We start from the raw sequence: 21,389 nt of genomic DNA, 5'->3' as shown, positions 1-21,389 counted from the left end.
TATTTTTTCAGTATACAAAAAAATGAACTAGTTGTCAAAATCTGTCAAGCTAATTTTATACATTTTTTAAAATATTTTTTCCCCTGAAAATGTCTCCTAAATTGAACAGTTTCTCTCAGGTGAAGCTCAGCTTTCACTGATCAGAAGGCTTGTGTGAGCACCTACAGCATATATGAACCAGCAGGACATAGTGAGGACCGTTTCTACAATAGTGTGACTCAGAAACAGGAGGTCGTCCTGGTGGAGAGGGCGAAGGGGGACTCTGCTGTGATGACATCACAGCAGAGTCCTGCAGAGGGAGGATTCACCTCTCAGGGAGAGAGTTTCCTCGCTGCGCTGCCAGAGATGATAATGTCTGTGATGTAGATGAAACTCTGTGTCCAGACAGAGAGGAACATCTGGATGTGCATGAATCATTTACAGTAATATGTAAATGTTCAGTTCCGTTATGTGCTGCAGGTTTGCTTACAGTAGTGCACAGCTCTACCCAGAGGGGCTTTATGTTTGTTTAAATACGGCTGTATTTTTTATTTTGCACTATGCTGTGAACAAATTAGAATTGCAAAGAGCATATGCAGTAAATATATGAAACCTACAGATTCAGTGTGTTGCATTCAGTTACCTCACTAAATACAGTAATGTGTAACTTTACTGTAGTTTTCTAATGGCTTCTGAAGGAAGCAGTAGTATATAATATGCTGTCTGGAGCTTTTTCAGGTCACCAAGATCTGACTTTTATGCATTGAAAACATTTCCAGAGTAAAGTGTCATAATGAAAACATGACAAAGCCACATCAACATGGTGTCAGGACTTCTCCTCCTGATGACTCTTTATTAACATGAATGCTGCTGTAGAACAGAGGTGTCAAACTCTGTTCAAACTCAAATTTTGGCCCGCAGTATAATTATATTTGGCCCGCGAGGAAATACCAAATGACAACCAGAGCTGGCCCGCCGGTATTATACAGCACAAATAATACTACAAATCCCAGAATGCTCTGCTGGTGTTTTGGCTTGAACACAGTAGATCAGTGTGGAGCAAACTGAGCAACAATTAAAGTTGTCTTTATGCACTTTTTCTTGCTAGTCCAAGGCTTGAATGGCTGCACATTCATTGAAGGATATTATTATTAGTCATTTGGTTTATTATTGTTATTTTATTCTCACATTTATTTTTAGCCTGTGGAAAAAGATTACTGTTAAATTTAAATTTAAAGAAGGCCGCATATAAAATAAAGGGACATACGATTTTTATTTAAATTTTATTTCAGAAATGAATGCCAATGATGTGTTTGTTTGTTTTATTTGATATTCGATTTTGCATGTTTGCAATATTAAGTTATATCAAGCTTTGCTTGTTCCATTTCGTTTGAACTTGTTTAGGTCCATTTTTTCAATAAATATCAATGTTGGCCTGCGACTTTGTCCAAGTTTTACATTTTGTCCCACTGTGTATTAGAGTTTGACTCCCTGCTGTAGAGGAATAAACTCTGATCATTTAGAGACTCGCTGCTGCAGGTTAGCAACCAGGTTTTACAGTTTGTACTACTTGTTTTGATAAATGCATTAACTGTAAATGTAAATAGTGATGTGAGAAATGCACCAAAGCGACTGAGAAACCCTGTGAGACGTGCATGTTAGGTAGAGATAGTGCTGCCATGGCCCTTGAGCCTGGCGCTGGCCTCAGACCAGCAGCTGGTACTGGATCTGGACATGCAGTCATTTTGGTGATGATCCTCCCAGCACGGGGCTCGGCCACTAAACCCAGTTTTAAACTGTGGACAAACGTCTCATTGAGTGAGAATGTTCAGCAGCAGCAGCACTAAGGAATGTCAGTCTAACACGGCCAGGTCTGCATCTTAATAAGGCTTCTCAAGTGATCATTAAAATTTCACATTTACTTAAAAACAAGCAGCGAGAGCACAAACACAAGCTGCAGCCAGCTCCCAGACTGGCACGAACAGAGTCACGTAGCTCACATATAATTATTATCATAAACCAAAACTAAATGTAATTAGTTATATTACATCTGACTACAGAAAATACTAGTTATTTTGGAATATATATGTCAGCGTACAACAGACTGATGCTCCACATATAGACCCCAGGAGCCTTTATTCATCCTGTTATTATAATATTATACTGCTCTCATTGTTATATGCTTCTTGTTGCTCTCACATTTAAATATACAGGAAACATGTTGACTGGCCCGTCCTATAAAGGTTTGACCTTAATGTCCAAATGAAGCTCTGAATCTCATCATTCACTATGTTTTGGCTATAATAGTGACTGGAAACACTTATTCTAGTTGGTATCATATTCATTTATTTTCTACCTTTTTGTTATTATTATTTTTAATGTGTTTATTCTTTCTTTCATTTTGTGTGTATGTATGAGTGTGCGTGGTGTGAAGAAGGGGATATCGCAAAAAAAATAATTGTAAATTAAGTTACAGGTGTCTTGTTCAAGATTTTCGCAATAAAAAAACACTTTAGTCAATGATATTTCATCTACAGACTCATCTAAAGATATTCCTTGTGGAATGAAAGTAACAATTCACTTGTTGCTTGTTTAGGGCTGCTTCTAGTTATGAAAAATACTGGAATATACTAGAATCTATATTAATATTAATAGTATAATAATATTCTATCAATAATGATCAAACTGCTCTATCAGATGAACTGGGCTCTGGCTCCCCCTGCTGGCTCATATCAGCACTACATGCAAACAATCTGGTGCAGATAATGATTTACATTCTCAGTGGTTTTAACACAATGAAAGGATAGTTAGAGAAACATGTACATTATAATAATTAATATTAAAACCTTCTGATCACCAATCACAGATCCAACTGGGTCACAATCTGATAAAAGCACGGCAACAAAAACACAAACCAACAGCATGTAGAGGAAGTAAAGAAATGGTGCTTTATTGGGATGTTGGATGAACATTTTAAGACAAATATTAGTGTAATGAACATGTGTTTCTCATCTGGGGAAGTGAAAATATTATTCAATACAGTGTTTGTCAAAAGTAAAGATTCCTAACATTGTATAAACCATCAGAAATGTATTAAATAAGTGAAAATAATTTAAAAACAAACAAAAAAACAGTTCAAGTCCATAACAGCAGTCTGGTTTCTCTTCTGTCCACATCAGTCACTCTCCTTTTATCTAATACTGTAAAATATCTATAAAGTGGATACAAAGGCTCTATTTACTCTACAGTCATGGAAAACATATTAGCTCAACCCTTTTTTTCTATTTCTTGTTCTTTTAATACCTGGTACAACTAAAGGTACATTTATTGTGCAAATATAATGATAACAACAAATATAGCTGATAAGAGTTTAATTTAATAGCTGATATCTAGCCAGTTTCCATGGTTTTCTTGATAATAACCAAAATCATTTATCAATAAAACCATGTTAAATGTCTAGATATCAGCTCTTAAATTAAACTCTTATCAGATATTTTTGTTGTTATCATTATATTTGTCCAAACAAATGAACCTTTAGTTGTACCAGACATTAAATGAACAAGAAAGCAAAGAGAAAACTAGTGTGGTCTAATCATTTTTTCCATGACTGTATATTTGTAGAGTTAACAAATACATATGAAGTTATAAACAGAACCTTTTGGAGAGTAAATGATTTTATAAGTTGTTCTGCTGCATTTCAACAAGCAGTTTAGACATGAATAACTTTCTCTTCCAGTTGTAATTCCTCCAATTTAATTGTAATTGTTCATTCAAGATGTTTCCTCTGATACATGAACAATTACAAACACAATTTATCTTGTTTTCATTTTAGTACACTGCAAGAAATTAATTCCCAAACATTGCACTCAGAAAATCTGATTCGCCAGAAACAGAATTTGATTTCAAGCGCACAATGTGAAGAGGAAAGAAGTCCTTTGTATCCACTAACACTTAAAGTGTAAAAGATAGCATGCAGCCATCTGTTATTGTGTTATTTTTTGTACTTGTGTGTGTGTGTGTCAGTAGAAGTCCTAACAGCTGAATCCTTGGCCAGGTTTGTATTGATGAACTGTCTGAGCGTAGAGAATCAATCTGAGTGATGAATATCTGCTACTGACTGAGAGTGAAAATGCTTTATGGACGTTCTTAAAGGCAGAATTAACCCTCAACCCTCTGCTAGTGTTTACTGAAGGAGCTCCAGAGGTGTTTCCTTGTTTTTAGGAGATAAACACATTCTGTTCTGTTCCCTTCAAACTTTACTCTTTATTATCCTCACTGTCTCATTTTAAATCTCTTCTTAAAACCACCTCTTCTCGTTGGCTTTTAACACCACGTAGAGTGTTGATTTTATGTTGATTTTATGACTTTATGATTTTTTGTTTTTATTGTATTCATGCATATTTTATTTTGTGCGGGCAGTACATTTTACATTTTATTTTATTTATTTTGTCTTATTGCATCTTACTGACTCTATTGTTTACTACATCTCTTTGTATTGTGTTGTGTATTTATTGTTGTGCAGCACTTTGGAAACCTTGTGTTTGCTAAAATTGTGCTCTATAAATAAAGTGGATTGGATTGGATTGGGATTAACTGGTGTTCCCTTGGAAAGGCAAAGAACTGTCACAATACCACGGAGCCGCCAGTGGTTCATCAATAAATCAAACTTCACTCTGAGTGGAGAGGAAACTGATGAATCAGCAAACTTCACTTACAATAACTATGTTTCATGGTGAGACATGGTGAAGGAACGTTAAAAACAGCTTGGTTAATCTCAGGAAGAGACAATAGTTTGTGTTAAATGATCACATGGATGTTTGGGGAATGTCCTGGATGATGATCAGCCGTGACATCAGAACTATTTAACTATGGCTAGGCACCACATCCAAATTATTTAACACTCCTGAAGCAGTTGGTTGTATGTTCTGTGGACAGCATGTGTTCTTATTTCTGATTAGTTAAAACAGTGAGTTACTCAGTCTGACAAACCCACAACTTGTCTTCTGTGCTCTTTTTTCTTTAAATGTTCCAAGATAGAACCTGTTAACTATCAGCTCTAGAGGTGCTGACAGGTTGATTCTGTTGCATTGAACGAGGCTTCCTGTTTTAAACTTCCAGTCTCTTGACTCTGGACAAGACAATAAATAAACATGTTTCCCAAAATGTGACACTGTTCCCAAATTACAACAATGTCATTTACCAAATGTTCCTGTGGTTCTCTGCTGATGGAATGTGCCAACATGTCTCTGCTTGAATCCATTTCCTGCAACTCATGACAAGTCTAAACACCTCTAGAGCCTGAAACAGGGACGCTTTACTGCAGAATATAAATAATCTCTCCCTTTTCATTATAAGTCCTCCATGAAACTTCTTACAGCAACACTGCTCTGGGGAATATCTTCAGTAACTGGCTCATAATGTCTGAGAGAGTCATTCTAGTTGAGTTTTTCAGATGTGGTGCTATAAACATAGTTGTAGTACTGGTTAGTCCCCAGTGGCTCCATGAGACCATTTGATCCCCATACTGGAGTCACCATACCAGATTATTACCATTTTAAGCATTTTGTGATATGGAGAGTATTGCAATAAAATATATGACGATTTAACTGTTAAGCTGTCAAATAAGAGAAAAAGTCTATTCATCTCTCTTCAGTCTTTTTATTTCTCCACAGTGAGAGTCAAACCAACAAAGTATCCAGTCAAACTGAACTGATAACAAACATGTTGGACGACAACAACTGCAGCATTTTATCAAACTCTCCTCAACTTTCAGCTCCACTGCTCCGTAGAGCCTTGATACTGTGTCTGTGACATAAGGTTGTTGGTTCCAGTGTGTTTAGCATGGAGCTGAATGGGCCCATAGATATTCTAGTTTCATATGATACCAGTATCTCCAGTATATCCATAAAGGGAACGCCCCACTCCGCTATGGAAAAAAACAAAAATGGCAGAAACACTGACGGCCTGCAGGAACACTAAATATCGATACTTGGCGGCGATGAATCAATATAATATTGTCAGACATTTTCTAGGGCTGATATCTCCAACAGTCCCACCAAAACAATCTAGATGGTTGAAGAGAATTACAGGTGATGTCCCTTTAAGAACGGAAGAAAATACTTTAACTAAATCTGTGTCACTCTGAGAAGTGTTGGCTAACGAGGACTGATAATCTACTCTCATCACTGGTCTTCTTCACTTTAATTAGATCTTAAAACTTAAAATTGGTTTTGTTCATTTTATACTGTACCTAGAAACATGTGATAGTTTGCAGTACCCCTAACACTACGTATTGTTTCTAGTATTGAACAGGACAGGTACTGTATTATTGGCTTGGAGCCAGCCCTGCTTGTTATACTGGAGGCATCTTAATGCAGGAAGTCTGGATGTTATGAGGCCTGAGAGTTTATCAAACAAGCAGCAGTGTGAGTGGATGTGAGGGAGGCGGAGCAGCGTTTAACTGGTACTAGTGAAGGAAACTGCAGGACTACAGACCAGTTCAGAGTCTACGTCCCTGCAGCGGGACGCTCCCCGTCTGTCAGGACCTTCTGGAGGATCTTCTGGTAGAACGGGGAGAAGACCAGCTTGTTGAAGTTGACGAGTCGACTGAATCTGACGGCGAGCTCCTTCAGCTCCCTGCTGACGGGGACCAGACCTCCTGGGAGAGGGGGGGCGGTCTGATGCTGGCTGGACTCCAGGGAGGCTAGCAGGTAGCTCTGGACCCGAGACTCTGAGGAGAGAGAAGAAGGTCTGTGTCACATCAGACCACCACAGCAGCAGCTGAGATAAAGAGTCTCCATCACCCTGAAGGTTCTCACCCATCAGCCTGCGGACGGTGTGGTCCGGCTGGAGCAGAGCAGAGATCTGACCCTTCAGAGAGTTCCTCCTCTGGGAGGAGAACGGAGAGAAGCCATGTTGGCTCAGACAGACACTCAGCTCCTCACACAGCTTCTCCCCGATGGAGGCCAAGGCCTCCTGGCCACTGAAGGACCTGGAGACAACAACAGGACACAAGGAGACACACATCACAGCTGCAGCCAGTCACTTTACTTTTCATTTGATGGAGTAGAGCAGTCTGAAGAGAAAACATTGAAGCATTAGTGCTATTATTATTATTATTATTATTATTATTATTATTATTATTATTATTATTATTATTGCCACTGTTGGTCTTGTTCTTCTGCCTCTCCCTCCATCCTCCCTCTCTCTCTCCCCTCTCACTCTATATATTTACTATATTATTATATTTACTGCAGTAAAAGTACTAATACCACGCTGTGAAATTACTCAACTACAAGTAAAAGTCCTGCAGCAAACCTTACTTAAGTAAATGTACAAAAGTATCAGCATCAAAATGTACTTAAAGTATCAAAAGTAAAAAATACTCTTAATGCAGAATGGACCCACTCAGATAGTTTTATATATCCCAAATATATTATTGAATTATTGTTATTGATGCATTTATGTAAGCAGCATTTTAATTTTCTGAAGGTAGGATACATTTCATCTTCTTAACACAACATAACATAACATTACATACTGTGATGAGGTTTAATTTCAGAAAATGTCTTCTTACTTTAAATTTATCATGTTTATGTTAAATCTCTAAATGCTAAATGTAGTGGAGTAAAAAGTACAATATTTACCTCAAAATGTAGTGGAGTAGAAGTAGAAAGTTGCATAAAATGGTAATACTCAAGTAAAGTACTTCTTAAGTACAGTACTTAGTAAATGTACTAGTTACTATCTACTGTATTCTACTGTGTTGATCTGTTCTGGACCAACAACATCTAGTGCACGTCTCCGTCCTGTTTAAGGTCAAATGAGTTTTTCCTTGTCGGCTGTGAGGGTCAAAGGTCAGACCTGTACAGTCCCTAGAACTGGGCTATATCCATAACATTCAATTTAATTGATTTTATCATCATTTTTTATGGAAAATGTGTGAGCAGACATGTTGTCTTTCTACAGATCCAGCAGTCACAGAACAACAACAACATTAATGTGGAATCATGCATCTAGCTGATGTAACATTCACTTGTTTTACTCGTTACTAACTCTGTTTTGGTCTCCACCTACTCCTGAGAAACAAATATCACTCTTTTGCTGCTAAATTCTCATTCTTACCAAAGTCTGTTCACTAGCTAGTCAGTGTTTAGAAACCATTCTGATAAAAGAATATCCTGCAGGCTGCAAAACCAAGATACCAAAATAAATCCAAAGTGGTCTAAAACTTTAACCCATAAGAACCCAGAGCCAGTTATCCATAAAGGAAAGTTATGGGGGAAATATCACAGACCAAGAGAACCACACAGAACATATTTATGATGGGTTTTTTTGTCATTTTGTGTCTTTTTTTTTTGTCATTTTGTGTCTTTTTTATTTTTAGTAATTGTGTGTCTTTTTTTTTTAGTAATTGTGTGTCTTTTTTAAGTAATTTAGTTTTTTCTGTCATTTTGTGTCCTTTTTATTAGTAACTTTGTGTCTTTTTTTTGTCATTTTGTGTCTTTGTTGTGTCTTTTTTAAATAATTTCGTTTTTTTTCTGTCAATTTGTGTCCTTTTTTTTAGTAACTTTGTGTATTGTTGGGGGTCATTTTGTGTGTCTTTTTGTTTGTTTTTTAAGTAATTTAGTTTTTTTCTGTCATTTTGTGTCTTTTTTTATTTTTAGTAATTGTGTGTCTTTTTTATTTTTAGTAATTGTGTGTCTTTTTTTTTGTAATTTTGTGTATTGTTGGGGGTCATTTTGTGTGTCTTTGTTTGTTTTTTAAGTAATTTAGTTTTTTTCTGTCATTTTGTGTCTTTTTTTATTTTTAGTAATTGTGTGTCTTTTTTATTTTTAGTAATTGTGTGTCTTTTTTTTTAGTAATTTTGTGTCTTTTTTAAGTAATTTAGTTTTTTCTGTCATTTTGTGTCTTTTTTTATTTTTAGTAATTGTGTGTCTTTTTTTTGGTCTTTTTGTGTCTTTTTTTAAGTAATTCAGTTTTTTTTCTGTCATTTTGTGTCTTTTTTATTTCTAGTAATTTTGGTCCTTTTGATTCGGCCTCCAGCGGCCCCCGCCCGGGTTATTTGAGTTTGAGACCCCTGTTCTAGAATATTTAAAGTGTTTGTTACATGAGTGTCACTGTGGGTTCTTATGGGTTAAGACAGAGCTCAACAAACAGGAAGTTCTCCAGCGCAGCTTCATGTGAGACAGTTAGAATATCTGATGTTATATATATAATATGTGAGGCGGTAGTCAGAGCCGTGGGACTCACGCTGTGTGCATGTCTGCCAGCAGGACGCTGATGGTGTTCTTCAGCGTGTCCATGAGTCCCGGCAGGCCGGAGATAGCCTCTCCTGTGGTGGTGTAGACGATGAGCAGCAGAGAGGAGAGCTGGACCAACCGCTCCATCTCCTGGTTCATCTCCTGGAACCGGACCTGGTCCATCAGCACCGTCTGGCAGACAGGAGGAGGAGCAGGGTTCATCAGCAGGTTCATGGGGTCACAAGCAGCTATTAACGGGGAAATGGCCTGAAATCTGCACCGAACTTTATTGAAAATGTATTAAAACCCAAAGATGTATTAACTTGACCAATAGTGTAATCATATGTCCTGACTGATACAGAATAAAATGTGTATTAGTAAAGTAATAGCTGAGAGTTGTAACATTATCACAGATAATGTTACATTATGAGGGATAATGTTATAATTACTGCCGTCTACATTAACACGTTCAGTTTTGTACAACAGCGTATGAGGGCCAAGTATGAAAAAAATAATAAAGGAGGGTGATATTTCTTTTTTCTTTTTCTTTTCCACTTTTAATCTCATAAATCTGATACTTTTTTCTCATAGATTTGCAACTTTTAATCTCATAAACCTGACACTTATTTTCTTGTAGATTTGCCTGTTTTAATCGCATAAATCGGCCAATTTTTTCGTAAATTTGCCACTTTTAATCTAATAAATCGGATACTTATTTTCTCGTAGATTTGCCACTTTTTTTCTCGAAATATTACCCAACTCCTCCGGGTCCGTGTTTTTAAAATGTTCATACTTGGCCCTAATACGCCGTTGTAGTATTGTGAATAATTTGAATAAATAAATGAACAGAAAGTAACAGTGTTGGGCTGCAGCATGTGGAGTTTTAACTACTGGTGCTAGTCTGAAACTAGAAGAGCGGAGGACTCCACTGGTCCTGACCTTTATCCTTTAGAAGGACGCTCCTTTCATACCTGAATGTGACACCATCACCTGTTCAACCGGTTTACCTGTGTCAATGTCCCAACAGGTGTTCTTTGTGTCTTCCACTACTTTCTGTTGTTGCCCCTGTCACAACTTTCTTGAAATGTGTTGCAGGCATCACATTTAGAAAAGGCGTTTGCAAAATTTACATTTACAAAATTCCATGAAGTTTATCAGTTTGAACATTAGTATATATATATATATCTATATATATATATATATATATATATATATATCTATATCTATATATATCTATATATATATGGCTGTGGAACAACCTGCTGAGGAGATCAGGTGGGATGAGTCAGTGATCTCTTTTATTCTCTTCTTAAAACTTTCTTTTATCGGACAGCCTTTCCTGATTTTACCTGATTTTAACTTCCCTCTTTTAATTGCACAGAATGATGTCAACATTACTTTTATCTGTTGCTCTTCTGTGGTTATTAACTTGTCTTTATAAAACACTTTGTAACGTCTGTTTTGAAAAGTGCTCTAAAAATAAATATTATTATTCAATATATGGTTGTAATAAAAAAAAGTGAAACGTTTATAATACTGTTAGTGTCATGTTAGCAGACTCATGCTTGGATATGTAAACCTTTGGCTTTATATAGGATTTGACATTTATCACAGATGGCATGTGGGCAATTTATAATCAGGCACAGATGCCTTAAACTAAAATCCTACTGATGCCAGACCAACCTGCCCACAGCCTGCTGATTGGTTGGTGTGAAGGATTGTTCTTTTTATCAGAGTGGATCTGAGATTAAACGCCATCAGAAGACGGCTAACGTTACAGCAGCAAGTGACAAAACATTTGATTCAATCTCCGTTAAATGTTCTTTTTCATTTGAGACTGAGTGCGTTTACATGCACAGTTTAGTGGAGCTAAGCTTAGAAATCCATCTGATGGGAACGTTTCAGCATCGTTTCAGCAGGTTAATATGGCCGCTTGACCTCAGGACGACACTCGGTGCTGTCGCTACTGACCGGCTACTGCCACGGGCTAATGTCACCAGCTAATTTCACAGCTAATGTCACCAGCTAATGTCACCTGCTACTGCGACGGGCTAATGTCACCTGCTACTGTGACGGGCTAATGTCACCAGGTAATGTCACCTGCTACTGCGACGGGCTAATGTCACCAGCTAATGTCACCTGCTACTGCAACGGGCTAATGTCACCAGCTAATGTCACCTGCTACTGCGACGGGCTAATGTCACCAGCTACTACTGCGACGGGCTAATGTCACCAGCTAATGTCACCTGCTACTGCGACGGGCTAATGTCACCAGCTACTACTGCGACGGGCTAATGTCACCAGCTAATGTCACCTGCTACTGCAACGGGCTAATGTCACCAGCTAATGTCACCTGCTACTGTGACGGGCTAATGTCACCTGCTACTGCGACGGGCTAATGTCACCAGCTAATGTCACCAGCTAATGTCACCTGCTACTGCGACGGGCTAATGTCACCAGGTAATGTCACCTGCTACTGCGACGGGCTAATGTCACCAGCTAATGTCACCTGCTACTGCGACGGGCTAATGTCACCAGCTAATGTCACCTGCTACTGCAACGGGCTAATGTCACCTGCTACTGCAACGGGCTAATGTCACCTGCTACTGCAACGGGCTAATGTCACCAGCTAATGTCACCTGCTACTGCGACGGGCTAATGTCACCAGCTACTACTGCGACGGGCTAATGTCACCAGCTAATGTCACCTGCTACTGCAACGGGCTAATGTCACCAGCTAATGTCACCTGCTACTGTGACGGGCTAATGTCACCTGCTACTGCGACGGGCTAATGTCACCAGCTAATGTCACCTGCTACTGCGACGGGCTAATGTCACCAGGTAATGTCACCTGCTACTGCGACGGGCTAATGTCACCAGCTAATGTCACCTGCTACTGCGACGGGCTAATGTCACCAGCTAATGTCACCTGCTACTGCAACGGGCTAATGTCACCTGCTACTGCAACGGGCTAATGTCACCAGCTAATGTCACCTGCTACTGCGACGGGCTAATGTCACCAGCTACTACTGCGACGGGCTAATGTCACCAGCTAATGTCACCTGCTACTGTGACGGGCTAATGTCACCTGCTACTGCGACGGGCTAATGTCACCAGCTAATGTCACCAGCTAATGTCACCTGCTACTGCGACGGGCTAATGTCACCAGGTAATGTCACCTGCTACTGCCACGGGCTAATGTCACCTGCTACTGCGAAGGGCTAATGTCACCAGCTAATGTCACCTGCTACTGCGACGGGCTAATGTCACCAGCTAATGTCACCTGCTACTGTGACGGGCTAATGTCACCTGCTACTGCGACGGGCTAATGTCACCAGCTAATGTCACCAGCTAATGTCACCTGCTACTGCGACGGGCTAATGTCACCAGGTAATGTCACCTGCTACTGCCACGGGCTAATGTCACCTGCTACTGCGAAGGGCTAATGTCACCAGCTAATGTCACCTGCTACTGCGACGGGCTAATGTCACCAGCTAATGTCACCTGCTACTGCGACGGGCTAATGTCACCAGCTAATGTCACCTGCTACTGCGACGGGCTAATGTCACCAGCTAATGTCACCTGCTACTGCGACGGGCTAATGTCACCAGCTGTTGTCTTGTCATACATCCTATTCTATGGCATTATCAGGGCGTGTTAAGTGGAACTTGGAGAACTCCGACATTAGTCGGACTAACACATTCACATCAGTTGTACAGTTATAGTCTCATTAAGGCAATAATTCATTTTTCTCAAGTGTAAAGTGTAAAGTGTAAACGTACTGAGTGATTCTAACTGAATGAATGGCTGTAATATTAAAGGGACTACATGATTGGTTAAAATATTACAGTATCAGTCCGGACGTGTCATTACGTTATTGTCTTCTTATTACATTTCAATCAGGCTAAGTGTAAATTATATTACATTTTCAGGAAAACAATACATGATAGGGTGCAACAAAACCAAACCTAAGAAATCACAAGGGGCAGAATGCATTAAAAGTGATGTATAAGTTAATGCTGGTCTTCAGGATGGAGTGTGTTTACCTCTGGGAAGGGGTCTGAGGCGTGGTCCCAGCTCAGCAGGCGTAGGTAGGCGTGGTTATGGACGTTAACAGGAAGCAGTGACGGCTCAGAGGAAGCAGCGTTAGAACCGTCCTCCTCCCTCAGACATCTCACCGTGTCCTCCAGCCACTTCTCAGTGTAGTCTAAGGCATCTACACACCATCAGCATCATTAACATGATTGGCCTGTTCACAACATGATCTCCAATATGTTTCAGCTGCCATGTCTGCATGCATGATATAAAATAAAATATACCTATAAAAACTGGCCCAGTGGTGGGAAAGGATTCAGATCCCTTACTGCAGTAAAAGTACTAATACCACACTGTGAAATTACTCCACTAAAAATAAAAGTCCTGCATTCAAAACTTACCAAAATAAAATTACTAAAGTATCAGCATCAAAATGTACTTAAAGTATCAAAAGTAAAAGTACTCACTATGCAGAATGGCTCCACTCAGATTGTTTTATATGTTCTAAATATATTATTATTGATACATTTATATCAGCAGCGTTTACATTTTCTCAAGGTAGAGCTCATTTTAACTACTACTACTACTAAAAAAAGTCTAATCACTTTAAATTGATCATGTTTTTATGTTAAATCTCGACCTGAAAAGTAACTAAAGCTGTCAGCTAAATGTAGTGGACTAGAAGTATAAAGTTATTTGAAATAGAAATACTCAAGTAAAGTAAAAATACCTCAAAATTGTACTTAAGTACAGTACTTGAGTAAATGTACTTAGTTACATTCCACCAGTGCTCTGGCCCAATATATATATATATATATATATTACTCCTGTAGCATGAATCATTTATCATCTGACTCATTAAATGGAAGAGATTAATTCATTTAGTTTCAAGACATTTTTATACTGTATATTCATATTTATTCTGCACTGGAATTCTATTCTACTCCTTAATACATACTCATTTAGACACTTTATTTTTTATTGTATTTTTATATTTTATTGCTTAAAGTATGCCTAGGTTGTTCTTTTTATTTAATTGTGTTGTTATTGTCTCTGTGTGTAATGCTGCTGCTACACTGTAATTTCCCAGCTTGGGATAAATAAAGTCTATCTATCTAGAGTTCTTACTGGGTTGTTTCTCCAGGAACTCCTGGAACTTGCTCCTCTCGTACTCCACCGACTGCTGCATGAGGTGAGGCCTGAGGCTGGTCAGGGCGAAGTTAGCCATGTCCACCTTCATCAGGTCCAGCACAGAGAAGATCGCCCTGAGGAGGAAGAGGAGGAACACATCATTCCTGTATTTATATCCTATGAAAGGTACTGTTTGATATGTCAGGTCCAACCAGCAGCAACCTCCGGGTTTATTCTCCTGTAAGTCTCTTTGGATAAAAGCTAAATGACTAAATGTAAAAGTAAATGGGTCTGAGCATGGAGGCAAACCAGGAAGTGCCTTAAGCTGCATTCTACTGAAAATTCCAGCAGGGGGCGCTGACGGCGGCCGCAGAAGCATTTGGGTCCATTCATTTCAATACAAAATAAGAAAACTTCTCACTTGATTTATTACCTCACATATTATTATTTTTTTATTTACTTAAATAACACTATAGTCTCAATTGCTAGTAAAAAAATCTTATTCAAGACAATTTGATATTATTTGTGTAAATAATGGCCCCATTTAGAAGAAAATAGAAGATAAAGAATTGTCTGATTTGGGGCGGGGCTACCTTTGATTGACAGGTCACTAACAAGGAGAGCCGTCATCAGGAGAGAAGAAAAGCAATGCGTATCCACGGCAACGTGTCAATAAAGTTAAAAAAATAAAAATAAAACATTTACTGGTTCCGTCTCATAACTTTGACCCTTTCACACTGTTTTTCACTTAATTATTTGAACATTTTGTTTATTATAAATGTCTTGTTCAGTGTTTGGTTAGTCCCTTTCTTTCAGCCTGTATCATGCTGTGGGACCTCCAGGCTCATCTCTTATCGTCCTCTATGATAACTTGAGTACCAGCAGCCTTCTGTGCTGTAATGGACTGGAATTGAATTACATCATCTAAGAATAAACTAAGGCCTGGACCAGGCAGCAGTAATAATAATAGTCTGTTGGCTTACTTGAGCAGAGGAACAATCTCGGAGATGTCCTTCAGCTTGTTGATGTCCTCGTCCCTGCAGGGAGCGCACAGCGAGCCCATCATCCCAACGATGAACTGGGACAGCTGGCTGATGTCCAGCGCTCCGTTCTCCGCCTGCTGCTGGATCAGAGGCAGGTCCAGGACCTCCTGGATCCGGGAGGAGAGGCGGCCGTGGCCCGGCAGCAGGAAGGACAGCAGCGTCTGGAGGAGGAACAGACCAGAAGGGAAGGAAGGAAGGAAGGAGAGGAAAGATGAGACATCTGAAGAGTTGTTGGGCTGGTTTATGTCCTTAATCAATCAAACATTATATGTGCTTCACCACTGACCAGTGGACAATAAGAGAGAAAATCATAAAAAGGACAAAAAAATGCATGTAATGCCAATGGAAGAAGAAAATAGAGTTAATATTTTAAAAAAATGCAATAGATTCAAAAGCTATATATATATATAATAAAATAAAAAAATAGGAGTTATCTACAAGTTAATGAGAGAGAAAGTTTAACATTCCATAGTTCCCTCCAAATCTTTCCTCCAAGAGGAAGTGACATCACTGGGTGCAGGTCACATGTTTTTATTTGACTGCTGTAGGGTTATTTATGTGGTTTTATAACAGAGATAACAGAGTTGACCGGATCATAGGGACAGATAAAAAATATATATTTTTAATGTTGAAATCCCATGTATTACAGAAAATAAATACTCTGTGCAACTGTAAGTATAAGTATTTATAGAATTAGCAGAAAAAAACTGCTAATTTTAATGAATTATTTTATGTTAATTCAATATGAACATGTGAATCACAAGCTGAAGACAGCCAAAAATTGGCAGGTAGGAATCATTTAATTAATATTTTACATATAAATTGTGCCTAAAATACACACCAAACATTATTATTGGTGAACATTCAATTTAATTAGCAATATTATTTAAAACAGATCCAGTAAATACTTTTTTAGGGGGAAATAATCAAAGGTTTTTCTGGGAGACGCGAAATGTACCCGCAATTCTGAAATGACCCATATATACATACAAATAGTCAGTTATCAGTTATAATTAAAAAATATATAAAAAATAAAAATAGGATTAAATTAGGGTACAATTTTACAACCTAAATACAATAACGTAAGTGAATAGAATATTGTAAATAGTGTTGATAAACCATTCTTAATTAAATTCCTGGCTGAATACAAAATACAAAAAATACAATTTCGTCAAGTTTTTCCACAAAGAATTATGCAAAGCACCTTAAATCTGCGTTTATAAAAGATGTGCTGATGCATTTCTTGTAAGAATGTCATTCAGCATAAGAAAGCATAAAAAAATACTGATCTACTGAAGAAACCTGAGCTGACAAAGACCAAAACAACAACAAAAATCGACTTAGCAACTAAGAGTCACTGGGATTTATCTCTATGTTTTTAAATGTTACCAGTCTGCTAATAGCTGCATCACCAGCAGCTTTCAGAACAACTTAATGAAATAACTGGGCTCACCTCTTTGATCTCTGCCAGCAGCTTGATGGAGTGTCCGTAGACGGGCGGCTCCTCCTTCAGCTGAGCCTCCAGACAGTCCCAGAAGGCTTTGTGCATGATCTCCTTCACTTTGCGCTCCAAGCTGTTTGGGGACAGGAGGGACGGTTTCTCTCACAGCAACAAAGGACTCAAAGAAAGTTAGTGTACCTGTTTAAAGTCTCACCTGCCCTCAGGAAGCTCTGCAGGTTTGACCTGGAAGGCCTGGTTGACCATGATCTCATGGGCCAGAGTCATGTTGGTGACTCCTTTAGCCGTCTCCATCAGCTCCTCCACAGACACTAACCTGGGGGGGCTGGCTGGGGGGGAAACACCTCTTTACATTATTACTCCAACAGAGTTACACATCAGTGGACTAACAAGCTAGAAACCTTCAGGTTGATTTAGTGGTGTGGCATGTACTGTGTGTTTTGGCTGCCAATCATGTTACAGTACTTGCAAAACATCCTGTCAAACATCCATTAAATGTGCTGCGTCTAACAATCAAGAGACCTCTGTTAAAACCACGGCCATGGCTAAACAGCCGCACAATCATTCCAAACAGCTTTACTGGTAGCAATATGATATAGATGTTGCAGCAGCACACCTTTATATCTGTATATCTTTATATCTTTCTATCTGTCCAGTCAGACCGGGACACTGTGAAGTGCTGACAGGCTGAAACTGGAGATCTGTGTTGTTCTAGAGTTGAGACAGGAAGAGGACCAACCCTGGAGGAACGCCTGTTATACCTCACATGAACATTAGAGTCTTCCTCTCTGTACAAAAGAAAGCTTGTTTGGTTGGTTTCCATCTAATGCTAAAAACAACTGAGGATATTCTCACACATGCACACAATGAATCTCTTTCTCTTGGAGAGTTTCTTCCACCAAACCAGAAGAATCTGACCCAGGATCAGACTGACATGGACCTGTCTTTAATCATTTTCCCTCTGAACTCAACCTGTTTCCTACCTTGAGGAGTGTTCTCCCTGTGGGGACTGGGAGTATTTGCCCGGACCCTCTTCCTCACTGTCTCCTCAGGAGCCTCCTGTGTCCTCTCATCCTTTGACTCCTTGTCTCCTCCTCCCTCTGTCTCCCTTGGCATGCTTCGGTCTGCAACATAACAGATGTTTAAAGTTGCAATCAGTGCTAAAAGTCAGTAAATTATTGCAGAATTTGCTGTTACATATCATCACCCTGTTAAAATAATCGCCTAACTCATTTTTTTTGCAGGAAACACAAAAAAAGTTTTGCAGGAAACACAAATAACTTCACCAAAAGTGTAACATATGACATTTATTGATCATTTCACTCAAAAAGGATGTAACAAAGGATGTCTATTGGCATAGTAATAACACTGTGTGTAAATTATGTCACTTAAGAGAAAAAAAAGACTTTTTTAATTTTTTGAACATGCCTTTGTGACTTAAGCAAGATATGGTAACACTTTATTTTGAAGGAGTCTACATAAGAGTGACACAAGCCTGTCAGAAACATGACATGACAAGTATCATGAGCATTAATGTCACTTCAAAGTGTCATTAATGTTCATGACACATCCCATGTCATGTTTATGACACACTCATGTCACTCTTATGTAGACACCTTCAAAATAAAGTGTTACCAATATTAGTGTCAACAATAAAACAGTGATAAACTAAACTGATAATAAACAATCAAACAATGATCCCTCTAGCTCTTCTTTCTCTGCTGGGTTCTGATCTGATGAAGTGATGATGTTAAAGGGTAAAATCATGATCTGATCTGAGGATGGAGGAGATTTATCCATCACGAGGAGATGATTTAGGCAAAAAAAAAACAATTTTGACTAAAAAATGACTTAGGCGATTATTTTAACAGTGTGACGTCATCGACTAACACATCAACAGTGGTATTAGTGGTTTTCTAGCTAGACATCCAGTCTGACTGGGATGTTTCCAGACTGAGAGATGAGGAGCTGCAGGTTTGTTGTTGTGGTCTGGAGATGATGACGTCATAGACCAGCAGAGGGAGGTTACCTGTCCGATGCTAAGCTGAACACAGCAGAGATAAACAACAACAACAACACAGCCTGCTGCTAGTCTGTCTGTCTGTCTGTCTGTGTGTCTGACAGCCTGTCTGTGGTTCCGGGACTCACCTTGATGTCTGCAGCCGGAGGAGGATAGAGATGCTAGCTGTGCAGCCCAGCTTCTAACCGTTAGCTTCAGCCTCAGCAGTCAACAACAACAACAACAACAACAACAACAAAGCCTCGTGACCCAGCTGTTCCTTGCTAACCCGGACTATCCCAGTCTCAGCTCCAGTCTCAGCTCCAGTCTCAGATCCAGTCTCAGCTCCCCGCTGCGGACTGAGTCTCCAACACCAGGAGCTTTGTTTCAGCACAGAAAACTCCAGATTTATGACGTCGTAGCCGAGAACCAAGCGGCTCTTCCGGTATTGGGCGGGGCTAACGTGACGTCACAGGCGAGCCCACTTCCCGCACACTGTCCCCACTGGCAGCCCTCTCCTGGATAAACCATGGAATAATAAGGAATAATAAGGAATAATAAGGAATAAGGAATACTATCCATGATAAAAATACATTTTCTCCAAGAGGGAATTCTACTGGCATGAGTTAATGGATGATGTTGGCTGGAAGAAAGCTAATAATGGTTACTGCCTTATAACATTAGCATCTCTAATAAGATTAAAGAAATACACTTTTTACACAAAATCTACCCTTGCAATGCAATGCTATGTAAGTTTATGGATATGGATAGTAGATGTGTCTTCTGTGATGTGGAGGAATCTGTTGCTCATGTATTTTGTGATTAATGTTGTGCAGGATTTTTGGATGGACTTGAGAAATAATTATAATTATTTTACTCATTGTAACAAATCTGTTGAATTTGTAACCAGTTTCTTCTCTCTTGTAAGTTCTTTATACACAAACACAGATTTATCAAAGCGAAGCCAAAGTTTAAGGTGTTTCTACTTGAATTCAACTATCTTCTTAAGTCTCTCAGAATTGTAAAAGACAAAAAAAATTAACTATTTCTTCAATATTATGGCAGCCTGATGAATGTATAACCTTCATTTGTAATGACTATATGACTTTTTTTGTCATTATCAGTGAATGAACAGACTTTATGTACTTCATACTCTCTGCGTGACCTCTTTTTCTTTTTTTTATTATTATTATTTTTGGTTTATTTTATTTTTTACTACCATTTCTCCTGATTAGTTCTTTGTTTCGTGACATTTGTCTGACCTAATGATTGTAATGTTCCTTAATTGTCAATAAAGACAACAACAAAAAAACAGTCCCCACTGGTATTGTAATTCCAATAATATAAAAGAGGTAAATGTCAAAATCTTACACACTGTATTTCCAACAAATGTATATTTCTCTAAATTTTGAAATATTGAAAACAAACAAAAAGCAGTTTTTGCACTATATGTAAACCTTAACTCATTTATTCTACCACTGAACCCAATCTATCAGTTTCTGGATTCAACTTGAACAATAAAGTGTGTAAAAACAAGATAAACATCTTAATTGACTGCAGAAGTGTGATAATGTATTTTGTCAATGACATCACCTTTATTACAAACCTATTCATTTTGTATGACACATTTCACATACACAAATGCAAATTATTTAATATTTTTCAAAGAAGAATAACGTGTTTACATTTTGTTCCCTTTTTTCTGTTTGTCTTTTTGTTGTTGCTTCCTGTCATTTTTTAAAAATAATTTATTTACGATCCTCCCTACTTTTCTAAGTTTACTGGCATTACTAATAATAACCTTAATTTACTGTGATTTATTTATTTCTGTTGACACACACACACACACACACACACACACACACACATGTACAACCTTTTTCAATAAAGTTCATTAAAAAACAACAGTCCCCACTGGTATGATTGAGTTATTAAAATGTCACTTAAATTATCAAAATGTTACTGTTCAAATACCTTCTCTAAAATGTGTGGGACTGATATGATGGATTAAAAAATGCACAAACAAGGATATCAGAAAAAAACTAGAGACTAAATCAGATTTCCCCCAGAGGAAAGTTCACAGTAAACAGAATAAACTGGCATAGAGCCGGTTGGGTCCCTTCAAATAAGATCACAGTTCATTTTAGGTTCATTTTAACATTTTGCATATTTACCCATGTAATAAATCAATTTCTAGGTTTGCTGATGTACTTTTTGTGGAGATGAGCCAGAGACAACTTTACATTTATTTTTGTTTGCCCATTGTCATATTATATATTATATTATATGTCATCTATATTTTGGGGGATATGGAAGAATTCATACTTGATAAGACTGGACAGCCCATCATTTTTTAACCTAAAGATATTATCTGGAAATTCTAATCTAATAACAAACAGTCTGCTTTATAACAGATCTGATGCTTCTGATGGGGAAGTTTCACATCCACAAGATGAAGTTTTCCAAATCCCTCCCTAACTTTAGTGTTTTTACAACAGAATT

At 38.3% G+C, this 21,389-nt stretch overlaps 1 protein-coding gene across 1 annotated transcript; it reads right to left on the bottom strand.

Annotated features, from left to right (window-relative positions):
• Positions 1–6,422: 6,422 nt before the first annotated feature.
• On the bottom strand, positions 6,423–19,211 carry tcp11l1 (t-complex 11, testis-specific-like 1). Its single transcript, XM_059334350.1, has 10 exons — positions 19,037–19,211; positions 17,872–18,012; positions 17,085–17,217; positions 16,883–17,003; positions 15,370–15,590; positions 14,384–14,520; positions 13,267–13,436; positions 9,232–9,413; positions 6,798–6,970; positions 6,423–6,709 (listed from the first exon to the last, which is right to left on the bottom strand). Exons 2-10 carry the CDS (start codon positions 18,002–18,004, stop codon positions 6,486–6,488), a joined length of 1,494 nt encoding a protein of 497 aa, XP_059190333.1. The 5' UTR covers positions 18,005–18,012; positions 19,037–19,211; the 3' UTR covers positions 6,423–6,485.
• Between the last annotated feature and the right edge of the window lie 2,178 nt (positions 19,212–21,389).

This window comes from Centropristis striata, chromosome 6, assembly GCF_030273125.1.
Source record: "Centropristis striata isolate RG_2023a ecotype Rhode Island chromosome 6, C.striata_1.0, whole genome shotgun sequence".
In the NCBI taxonomy this organism is placed as follows: Eukaryota; Metazoa; Chordata; class Actinopteri; order Perciformes; family Serranidae; genus Centropristis; species Centropristis striata.
This window is presented reverse-complemented; position numbering and strand designations above follow the sequence as displayed.